This window comes from Nicotiana tomentosiformis, chromosome 2 (assembly GCF_000390325.3).
Source record: "Nicotiana tomentosiformis chromosome 2, ASM39032v3, whole genome shotgun sequence".
Classification (NCBI taxonomy): Eukaryota; Viridiplantae; Streptophyta; class Magnoliopsida; order Solanales; family Solanaceae; genus Nicotiana; species Nicotiana tomentosiformis.
Window position 1 is genome coordinate 47,940,785 of NC_090813.1, and position 12,380 is coordinate 47,953,164.

Sequence of the window (12,380 nt, forward strand, 5' to 3'; positions counted from 1 at the left end):
TTTCCCAGTAATTGATAAGTACCATTTGTTCTTTTTCTGTCACTTCTATCATCTGCAACGTCTGCATCTGAAAATCCTTTTAGATCATAATTTTTAGAATGAGGATACCATAAACCTAACTCAGTGGTGCTAATAAGATATCTAATGATATTTTACCGCAGTCAGATGTGATTCCTTTGGAGCCGACTAAAATCTTGCATATTTGCAAACACTGAACATTTATCTTCTTCTAGAATTGTTGACGGGCTCATGGGAGTTCCACTAGGCTTTGTATTTTCCATACCAAACCTTTTAATAAGATCCGTTGTGTATTTGGTTTGGATAATGAAGATTGTCACACCCCTTTTTTTCTTCACCTTACCCCTTTAAATGGATAAAAGATTTGAAAAGCTTAAAAGGGTTTTCAATTTGAAAATGACAACAGATATTTGTTTGAAAGGGAGTTTCTCATAGTCGCCACTTGACATGAATCTCGGTGTGCCAAGTCACCGTTTAAAAATAATTTTCCGTTAATTTTTTTTTTGACTCTAAAACATAGTCTGCACCAGAAATTCAAGTAAGGGGGTTCATTTGACTCGGGGAGAAGGTGTTAGGCATTCCCCGAGTCCCGTAACTAGTACGGTTGCATACTTGATATGGTTGGATTTAAAGAATACTCAGATTGAGGTAGAAACACACAAAAGCGAAAATAAATACAAAAGAGGCTCGAGATCGTCCCCACCTAATAAAAGAAAAATAAGAGAAAAGAAAAGAAAGTACTAAAAGAAAATATATTAAAAATTTGAATCTATCCTACACTGCTTTCTTCATGATACTCGTCACGGCCTCCAAATACAAGTACTACGGGCCATTCCTCTGATGAATTAATTAACTAAGGGGGCGACCTCTCACCTTAAATAAAAGAAAAGAAAAGGCCTAAAGTTTGCTTACCCTAGTGTGGTCGACCTAAACATGCTCTTAGCGATTATGAAAGAAAATTAAAATTTAACTAAAATAAACAAAGACATTTCATGCTCATGTTCAACTTCATTTCATTTATGATTCCACACCCCCACGACCCAACATCATCATCCAAATAAGATATGTGCACAAAATGAGAGGTATGACATTCAGAACAAACAAAAACACGAAAGAAAGTAAAAGACGATGAAAATGGCTAGGCAAATAAAAAGCAACTCAAAACATAACCCACAATACTTACTGCATGTAAGGAAATGGGAAAATGTGTTGAGAAGCTCTAGTTATGGAGGAACTGAAGATTCTAGAAGGTGAGAGAGGAAGAGGAAGACTGGAAATGAAACTCTTTGTTATTAACCTTCAAAGACAGAGAAAATGAATAGTTGTACAATCACTTAGTCGGTTATACTATTTATACAAATCAGCTAACTACAATTAGTATATAAATAGCTGGGACCCACAGTACTTAACACTCCCCCTCAAGCTGAGGGATGAAATACATCTTTCATGGCCAATTTGCCTACTAGATACTCATGTTGTGGCTTGCACAAACTCTTAGTTAACAGATCTGCTAGTTGTTCTGTTGTTCTGATGTGTAGTGTTTGAATTAAGCCTTGTACAGTCCTTTCCCTCACAAAATGGCAATCAATTTCAATGTGTTTGGTTCTTTCATGAAAGATGGGATGAGCAGCAATTTGTATAGCAACTTTACTATCACAATGAAGCTGTATATGTTGCTCTATATCAGTCCCCAATTCCTTGAAGAGTCCTGTTAGCCACACCAACTCTGCTACAGTAGAAGCCATACTTCAAAATTCAGCATCAACAGAGCTTTTAGATACAGTTCCTTGTTTCTTGGACTTCCAAGATATAAGTGCTCCACCAAATTTTACTGCATAACCATTCACTGACCTCCTGGTCACCACACAGGCACCCCAATCAGAGTCACAATATACAACTAACTACTTGCATTCTTTAGCAGGCATGAACAGTCCAAGGCCAAGTGCAACCTTGATATGCCTTACTACTCTTAAGGCAGCTTCCATGTGAGATAGCTTAGGTGCATCCATGTATTGGCTGAGTACTTGAACCACAAAGGCAATGTCAGGCCTTGTCATGGTCAAGTACAACAGTCTGCCAACTATCCTCTGATAACTTCATTTTTCTTCAAGTTCCTTGTCCACTGTAGCATTGGCATCTGGTATTTCCTTGTCAAATTCAATGGATGTGAGCTTATGATTGAATTCAAGAGGTGTGGCTGCTGGCTTACCTCCTACTAGACCAAGCTCTGACACAAGTTCAAGAGCATATTTCCTTTGACACATTACTATGCCTTCTTGAGATCTAGAGAACTCAATGCCAAGAAAGTATTTGAGTTCACCAAGGTATTTCATCTTAAATCTCTCTTGCAATCTTTTCCTGACCTGTTTGATTAGTGCTAGACTACTTCCAATTACGAGGAGATCATCCACATAAACTAGGATAACAACCAGTCCTAAGTCTACTTTCTGTGTAAAAAGAGAGTAATCATAGTGAGATTGAACAAAGCCCATATCCACTAAAGCTTCAGTTAATTTTAAATTCCATTGTCTAGGAGCCCGTTTCAACCCATACAGTGACTTATGGAGTTTTTATACCTGATGACACTCCCCTTGGCTTAAAAAGCCATCAGGAACATGCATGTACACTTCCTCTAGAAGATCTCCTTGAAGGAAAGCATTATGAACATACATCTGAAACACATACTAACCAGAAGCAGCAGCTAAGGCAACTATAGCTCTGACAGCAACCATTTTAGCCACTGGAGAAAAGGTTTATGTATAGTCCAAACCTTCCTGTTGACTATAGCCTTTAGTTACCAGTCTGGCTTTGTACCTTTCCACTTCACTAGAAGATTTGTACTTGACTTTAAATACCCATTTGCAGCTTATAGGAACCTTCCCGGGAGGCAAAGAGACAATGGACCAAGTATTATTTTCTTTAAGAGTAGTGATCTTAGCCTTCATAGCCTCAACCCACTTAGGGTCTTGGCTGGCTTTTGCAAAGGATCTAGGTTCCACAATGGCTGAGAATGCAGCCAAAGAAGATCTGTAGCTAGGTGACAGATGATCATATGCCACATGATTGTTCATAGGATAAGGACAAACTGACTTCTTTGGTGGAACTACATAGTCAGCTAGCCACACAGGAGGTTTAGTGAGTCTTGAAGACTTTCTGAGTGGCATAGAAGGGGAGATGGTTCGCAAGCTGAAGTGGTAGGAAACACTGGTGAGAACAAACGAGAGTGACTGGGAGAGTGAGATGCTGAACTGGGGTCAGCAACATCAGTATTGTTAAGAGTTGGAGATCCTGCTGGTGAGGAAGTAGCATCAGGAACAACAGCTGACTGAGTTGGCTGTTCTACAAGCTCCAGTACATGGAACAAAAGTGATGCACCTGAAGACATATGTTTGAATGGGAACACTTCTTCTTTGAAGACAGTGTCCCTACTGACAAAAAATCTTTTTGAGCACAAAACATGGAGAACATAACCCTTTTGTGAGGATGAGTAGCTCATATGCACAACAGGAATTGCTCTGGGAAAGAATTTATCACCTTTCCTCACCTGGGTAGCATAACACAGACTTCCAAAGACCCTCAGATATTGCAGGGAAGGACTCCTTTGGAAGAGTTTGTCAAAGGGAGATTTGACTTATAGCACAATAGTAGGCAATCTATTCAGAAGATATACTGCAGTAGAGACACACTCTCCCCAGAACCTGAGAGGTAAGTGAGCTTGAAATCTGAGAGCTCTGGCCATATCCAAAATGGACCTGTGTTTTCTTTCAACAGTTCCATTCTGTTGAGGAGTATATATGCAAAAGGTTTGATGTATAATGCCCTGATTTTTCAATAAGGTCTATAGTTGATCATTAAGAAATTCTGTTCCATTGTCAGTTCTTAAGCATTTAAGCTTGCTATCAAACTGTGTGGATATTAGTGCTACAAAGTTTTTCAATACTTCAACAATATCTAACGCAGTAAGAAAAGCCAAGTGTATTTTGAGTAATCATCTACCATAGTTAAGAAATACCTTTTTCCATCTTGAGTAGGTACTTTATAAGGCTCCCAAACATCACCATGAACCATATCAAAAGAAGATTTAGAGTAAGAGGAGCTAACAGGAAAGGGTAGTCTTGATTGCTTGGCTATATGACATACAATACAGTGATGTTGGCTAAAATGTATGTCATGCAAAACTTTCACAGACTTCAAAATCATCAAGGGAGCATGACCTAACCTCTGATGCTATAAGGAGGATACAGTACATGACTTATTATCTGCTAGGTTACTACCTTTTTTTATGTCATCTGAAATAGTATTTACAGTTGAAGTAGAAAGAGATACTAGTTGAGAGGAAACTTGTTGATTGAACACTTGTCTGTCATCTTCCTTGAGGATATACAAACCAAGCTCTTCCTTACCAATCCCCAATGCCTTCCTACTTGAGAGTTCCTGAAAGACACAGAAGTCAGGGTAAAATGCTGCAAGACATCTCAAATCCTTTATGAGTTTAGACACTGAGAGGAGATTGTACTTAAACTCTGGAATGTGAAGGATGTTCTGAACTTTCTTATTCTTGAAGAAAGAACAACCAACATGAGTGATAGACACCTGTTCTCCAGTTGGTAAGTGAACCTTACTCCTAGCATCCTCTAGTATTTCATCATAGGTCTCTAGTAGATTCAAACTATGAACCATATGGTTTGTGGCACATGTGTCTACTATCCAATTATTATGCACTAAATTGGTCATGAATGCATGTACAGTACATGTTGGCCCTGCAACAACAACATTGGCTGCAGATTCAACCTCATTGTCCTTGTTCAACATATGCAGGATTTGTTGGTATTGTTCCTGAGTGAAAAAGTGAGCTGGAGCTGGAGTAGTTGTCACATGATGTCCCTGTCCTTGTGGCTCTGAAATACCAGAATTAACAGCACTATTGGCTTGACCATGTGGAGCTCCCCCTCTTCTCTTGTTCTTGAAATCAGATGGATAACCATGAAGTTTGAAGCAATTCTCTCTGGTGTGACCCTTGTATTTCCAATAATCACACCAGACTGCAGTTTTACCAGCTGAGTTCCTAGGTTTGTAACTTGCATTTGATTTGTTTGAACTGATATTAGACTGTCCTCCACCATTGTAACCTCCAGTATACATCTTGTTACTCATCATTGCAACTTCATTGCTTTCAGCATAAACACATTTTCCACTAATCCTCTGACTTTCTACATTTACTATCATAGCATAGGCCTGATTCAGATTTGGTAAGGGTCGAGTCATAAACACTTGATTCTTTGCATTCTCATAGGATTCATTTAATCCAGTGAGGAACTAATATAGCTTCTGTATCTGGTAATGTTCTACATGTTTCCTTGATTCAGCACAGCCACAAGAGGGTGGTGGTGTTAGTGTTTCATACTCATCCCAGAGTTCTCTCAGTTTAGGATAGTATACTAAGACAGAGGATATGCCTTGAGTCAATGTGGCAATTTCTTTGTGCAAATAACAAGCCCTAGATGCATTATCCTTATCAAATCTCTCCTTGAGGTCTTCCCAAACAGTGTGTGCATTGGAGGCATAGATCATAGAGCTGATCAAACTAGGTGAAACTGTGTTCATTATCCAAGCAAGTACAATAGCATTGCATCTATCCCACAATTCATGCAAGCTAACATCATATCTAGTCTTTCTACAAGTGCCTAGAACAAAGCCTAATTTATTTTTGCCATGCAAAATAATTTTCATAGATCTACTCCAAATTGAATAATTTTCTGAACCTTGAAGTTGAATAGAAGTGAGTACAGAACCTTGAAGTTGAATAGAAGTGAGTACAGAACCTTGAGTATCGGAAGGATGAATGTAAAGAGGATGATTGTGATCAATCAGCTCTGTAGTTGGCGTAGACATTGAAGCCGCAAATGGAGAATCACTAGCTTCTTCATTGATCGCCATTATAGCTGAGACAAATTGCTTCTGAGAAATAAACTTTAAATTTGTTGATTTCTTACGAAATTAGTCTTGATCCGACCGAGATTCAACCAGATAATTTAGAATTCCCAAACCCTAGAATGAGTGAGAAGTCTTCTGTGTTGAAGAAATATCTCGATCGATTGATGAGATTGAAAAACTACCAATGCAATCGAATTACTCCAGTTCTATTACAGTCGAGCTTAGAGAAACGAGCACCGAACTCTGATACCATGTTGAGAAGCTCTAGCTATGGAGGAACTGAAGATTCTAGAAGGTGAGAGAGAAAGAAAAAGACTGGAAATGAAGCTCTTTGTTATTAACCTGCAAAGACAGAGAAAATGAATAGTTGTACAATCACTTAGTCGGTTATATTATTTATACAAATCAGCTAACTACAATTAGTATACAAATAGTTGGGACCCACAGTACTTAACAAAATTCCCCAACAGAGACTTTCTCTTAATGTCCTACTAACCCAAGGCAAGAAAATGATCATAACATGTTAAGCAAATCCTTTCTCTATACAAAAATCAGCAAGTACGAGGCTTTGACTCCAAGATTCAAACGAGAAAACAACGACAATAATCGAATAGGAATCGTAAACCCGGACCGAAAAATCCTAATTTATCCCAAAAATCCTCTCCTCCCCTCAAAGTATTGTCCCCACTCCCTTTCTCAATGATGCCTCTACCTCCCTCAAATGTGTGTGTGCACAGGAGATATATATCACTTGGAGAAGAAGAAAGAAATTTTGCTGGCTCAAAATCATATGGTCCCCCTAGTAAAAATACCGTGTCCTTTTTTATGAGGGTCACAAAAATGCCAAAATCAGAATTGGGATGAAGAATAAAATTTGTTATGGAAGAGATTCTCTCAATTGGAAGGTGGTCACGTGAATAGCAGAAAAAAGTGGGAAGATGGGATCGCTTCCAATTTCCTCTCTTGCTTTTGTTTTGCTTTTCTATTCTGACTAGTGAGGGTTAGCCCGTACGTTGCACATGCCCAATCACAGTGAGGTCAAACCTTTATAATGCTCTAGGTAGTCATGGTTTGTCTTCGCACACTTAACAAGTTCTGCTAGGATGCTTTTCGACCGTCATAATTATATATTATCAGGACATAATTTTTGTCTACATACAAGAATGTGATTTAAGAGTATTTAGCAATATGATTCACTGTTTTCACTATCCATCCGACTTTTTTATATCTTGAACCAACCATCAAATATGCTGCTACTGTTGCAGGCACTAAGGTGGCCTCTAGCAGCTTGTCAATCAGCTGCATTGTCTTCTGCTCTGTCATAAATATGAATTAGGCATGTCAATGATTCACATTTGAGAATATTGTTAGTCCGCCAATATTGCTGTATTTGTAAATAATAATTCTGTAAAATATAAGTTATCGTAATGAAACAGTAATTAATTCGAGCTCACTGAATTCACAGTGTTTCCTTAAGGAATTTAATCCCCTCCTAGTACCCAAGGTTATGGATTATTTCCTCCCAGGATAGAACGAATCACACACTGGTGTAGCGGTACTTCAAACCCCAGTGTTTCAGCGAACACAAAGTTCGGTAGCAAATCACACTTACAGTTGCTTTGTTTGAAGTTAAAACAATGCAGAACAAAGGAGTAGAAACTCAGAAAATCGTATGGAAATGCTGAGAGGAAGGAGTGCAATGTATAGCCAAAGTTGAGCGTTTTCAGTTTTTTTGGTGTATTTCGTTTGGTGTTGTGTGTCTTTCTTCAACAGCTGTTGCACATATTTATAGCAGTCAGCTTTAAAGATGAACGACCATCCACCCTCCATTGTGAAGCATGCACTAGCTTATTTGTGGAGCAAGCATTTGGCCATGGTGGGAAGAGCATTAGGCGGCCTGCTATTGCAGGTGGTGGTCAATACACGGATTGGATAAATTTGGTCCAAAAAATCCAAATCCAAATCCGAGCGACGACGACGACGGCGCGAGGCTTGCTTTCTTCTTAACTCTTTAAGAGCTACAAGAAGAGCAATTATATATATACCCACCAAAAATCTTTTCCTCTTCCAATATGGGACAATGTCTCATTGTCAAGAGGGAGAAACTTAAAATTTTACTCAAAATTTTATTTTTCCCTCCATTTCCCATTCACCCTCATTTTAAGACTATTTCATCTTAAATAACAAAAACCTCAACAAATATAATATGCTCAAACAAAATCATTGATATCCAATGGCCACACAAGATCTCTAGACGCTAACTGTAACATACTGTAGTTATAGACTCAAGCCTAACCACAAAACCAGAAAGAAGTTTGCATTATGCATTATGCGTTAACCATTAATGTATCAGGTTACCATCAAATTCAAATGCGAGCTAGAAGAGCATAATTATTTCACCGAGTTCCTAGGGAGCATTTCGAAAGAAACTGATGAGACATATTTATGAGGATTGACTGTCATTATTTGATTGTCAACTACAATGCTAACCAATTCCTTTCATCTCTGCCAAGCCTTTCCAGTAGAATCAATTCTGTTAGTTTCATCTTTTTTGCCTAAAGGAGGAAGAGTACTTTTCAGTTTTCATGGATATTACGCCAAACTTGTCATATTAAATAATCTGTGCTAGTTTTATGTTATCTACATGGTAAAAGCAAAGGAGTACATGAAAAATTCAGTCAAGCATAAGAATATATATACAATTGAAAAATTAAACAGGAAGCATGAGATGAACTCTTGCATTTTGTACAATATGAATTTAGTGCGACGATAAATCTGACTCTGGGGTTGGCATCTCAAAAACATCTCCCGGTCTCATGAAATTCAACTACTATGATCTGTTAAAATATTACTTTTAGTTTAGGCAACACAATTTGACTTGTCAAAACTTTAGTTCTTTTTATTCGATAGCAGATTTAACAAGGAATAACCCTTAACAATACTTTTGTAATGGTTATATCAGTATTGAATAGAAGAAATTTTTGTAGTGATCACCTTTAGCTAATGTTTGAATTAGCTAATATTTGGTAACAATTGGTAGTACTTCTCATTACAGAAGTTACACTCATTAGAAAAAAATTATCTTTTAATCTATTTTACCTTTAATTAAACCATGCATCTCACGGATTACACAGATAAGCCACATTTGGGAACATCATATGCTAAACCATTTTGGTCAGCTAAAGTCAACCAGCTCTAAAAGCTTCCTAATTACCCGAACCATGCCTCGTACCAAAATTCGTGCAAAAACAATCCAATAATTACAAATTTTCACATAGAGAATATGTTTGTATCCCTCATTTCAAAAAGATAAGCACATAAATACAAATCTTTTTCCAAAACCACCAATCGCCATTCCACACCACCCCAGAAGATGAAAACAGAAAATCACAGGCCAACAACTTTAGACAATTTAAATAATTTCAATTCATTAGAAGTCCGGATTCTGGAAGTAAAACTAAGAATAGTAAACGCGTGCAGATCCAAACAAAAGGTTCGATAAATAAAGGAAAAAATCAGGAAAATAAAACTGACCGTCTAAATTAAGTAGCTCGACATGGAAGACTGAAAAAGACGAAGGAGATCTTAAGAAAGTATTATGAAGAAAGAAAACTATGTGTGTGTGTGGGTGGTGGGGGGGGGGGGGGGGGGGGGTTTCGTTGAGTTCGATCTAACTGGGAGAATTTAATTTGAGAAAGAACACAGCAAACTCAAATTCAGTTCTCTAAGGACGTGTAAATGCTAAGGATAAATGGGATAGCACGTGTCTGACACATGTAATTATGCAATTCAGTGGCAAATCAAAATAGTTGGTTTTTGTAGTTATCCGGCAATATCCAATCAGTTAGCAACTCTCCGAATCTAATTCCCAAAGTTACCCCTACAATCCGAAGCTCCTCTGCTTAGCGGCTTCTATAATAGTAGTAATTTCGTTCTTTCCCTTTTTGTTTCTTTCTTCTTTTTGTTTTTGTTTTTGTTTTTGATAATGAAAAAAAATATAGAAAAACAAAGAAGCTCAAAAATACCAATAGCTAAAATCCTAGTACGTGACTTCTTCCTTTCTTCTTTTTGTTTTCTTCTTCTTCTTTTTTTTCATTTTTGTTAAAACTAAATAACTTAAAAATTGCTAGACAAAATACTAATTAGCTAGAATAGAGGAAAATATTTTTGTACTTTTTATTTTTTAAAATAAAATAAAGCAAAAAAATTTAAATAGTCAAAATAGCGATATTAGGCCTAAAACCAACATCTAAGCACTAAAAAGGTGAAAATTTTTGGGGAGGGTAAAAAATTACATGTCTACAATTCCTAACATAAAGAGATACACATTTAAAACTAATTTGTATATAATTGATAAATTGTATATGGCCATGTAATTAAGTTAAAACTTGATTAGCAAGAGTAATAAAGTTTCATATGTAGTATAGGAAGGTAAAGAATGTAAAAATAATTATTAATTTATATGCACTGATAACATAAAATTTTACTTAAAATATCAAGTTATTAAAATAGTTATGGATAGTTTATTAGACGATGCTACCTTTCATTCAAAATAAATGCTTCTAAGTTTTTGACACGTGCATTAAGAGAATCATTTAATAACATTAATATAAGTATTATTTAACTAAGTTATTCTTTATATCTTCTTAAATTACTCTTTATATATACTCATATTTTGTAGATCAAGTATTGGTTCAAAGAAAATTTTGGAAAATACTAATTAAAGCCTTCTTGATTTTTCAAAGTCATAATTACTTTTGCCAAATTAATTTAGCTCAAATAAAATGTATTTTTGATCATAGGAAAATCCATGAAAGCTACTAAATGTACTGGTAAGATACCAATAATGCCATATATATATATATATATATATATATATATATATATATATACACACACACACACAAATACACCTTTTAAAGTTATTTAAATATTAATTAGGAAAATAACTTTACAAGCAAGGTCATTACTTATTTTTCCTTTTCACATTATGTTGGACTCTATTTTGCTTTACTATTTTATTTTTATAAGATTTTGAGAGATGGGTATTGCTAAAGTTAGATTAATATTAATTTACAGTGATAGAAATGAAAGATCAATTTTAATTTAAAACCATGAGCTTCCCAAGCTCACTCTCCTTCTCGGCGACTTCACCATTAAGGGCCTCCAGCTGAAGCCAACATTCTTCCAATTATCCACGCAGCTCGACCACTTGTTCTTGAAGGTCACTGCATTGGGCCTCCATGCCCCTGCTGACCTCGAGCTCCTTTTCCAAACTGCTCAACGTCCCTTCAAGGACGCTACACTTCTCGATGGCTTTCACCAGCTCATCATCCTTCTCCTTCAACTTATCATGAAGGGCATGCATATTACCGCCCTCACGAAATCGCCTGCGAAACTCTCGGTACTTGCCACGATACTCGAAGTACTTGTTTTTCAACCTCACAAAAATTTCTCTACGCTTCTCTGCCCCAAAAAACAAAGACAAAAAAGAGGAGAAGGACAAAACACCAAACACTTACCCTAAGAGCAAGATCGGCAATGCTCTTCGACAAAGTGACGTCATCCAGATCTTTGAGCGTCTTACCCTCTATTTCGGAACAAAGATGATAGAGAGCAGGGACTACGTTCTTTGTGTTCTTCAGCAAGTCACGATCCATAGGGATCACAATGGTCCTCGTAGACCCCTCCAACCTCATCCCAAGTTGGGTAAACCCTTCCTCCATCATCTTCAGGTCGTCTGTGTCAACGTCTGAACCCGACTCATCACCTTCCTCAGCAATGCCTTTACCTCTCTCATTGCCCGGCAAGGAAGTATCAGCAGCTAGTTGGGAAGTCGATGCCTCATCTCGCCTCGAAGTATCGAGAATGTCAACGGATGGTCCTTCCGCCTCCGCCACTATAGATGGGAGAGGCATAGCCATGACGGCTTCCACCAACCTCGTAATCTCGGACACCGGCTCGATATCATCACCGATGATAATAGTATTCGTCTTGCACAACGAAAAGTCACCCACCATTAAGTCAACATCCCGGACAACCCAGTCGCCAGTATCTACAGATGTCCTCTTACAGGAAATCAAATCACATTCGCCAGGCACATGCTCATAGTCTTTATCCATAAGATGGTATAATGGAGAGGCTGGGGTTTCCACAGTCGAAGCCCCCATGGTCTAAAAAGGAGCAGGTTTGGGCGCTATAACAGGATGGACTGGGGCACGAGCAAAAACAACCGCAGTAGATGAATGGACCAGGGCACGAATAGAATGGGCTGCAATCAAGGATTGAGTGGAAGCCTAGGACGCAGTAACTTTTTTTTTTCGGAATGAGGGGGCGGGGGCTCTCGACCTCCTCAAAGATCCCCTAGCCGAAGCTTAGAAAAAACACAGGAAAAGGGGAAGATCAGCAAAGGTAAACAAAAAGGAAAG

At 37.6% G+C, this 12,380-nt stretch overlaps 2 protein-coding genes across 2 annotated transcripts; both read right to left on the minus strand.

Annotated features, from left to right (window-relative positions):
* Positions 1–1,766: 1,766 nt before the first annotated feature.
* On the minus strand, positions 1,767–2,075 carry LOC108943345 (secreted RxLR effector protein 161-like). The gene is made up of 2 exons (XM_018767239.1): positions 1,924–2,075; positions 1,767–1,872 (listed from the first exon to the last, which is right to left on the minus strand). Exons 1-2 carry the CDS (start codon positions 2,073–2,075, stop codon positions 1,767–1,769), a joined length of 258 nt encoding a protein of 85 aa, XP_018622755.1.
* Positions 2,076–5,334: 3,259 nt separating this feature from the next.
* On the minus strand, positions 5,335–5,955 carry LOC138904743 (uncharacterized). The gene has a single exon (XM_070193246.1). It carries the CDS (start codon positions 5,953–5,955, stop codon positions 5,335–5,337), a length of 621 nt encoding a protein of 206 aa, XP_070049347.1.
* Between the last annotated feature and the right edge of the window lie 6,425 nt (positions 5,956–12,380).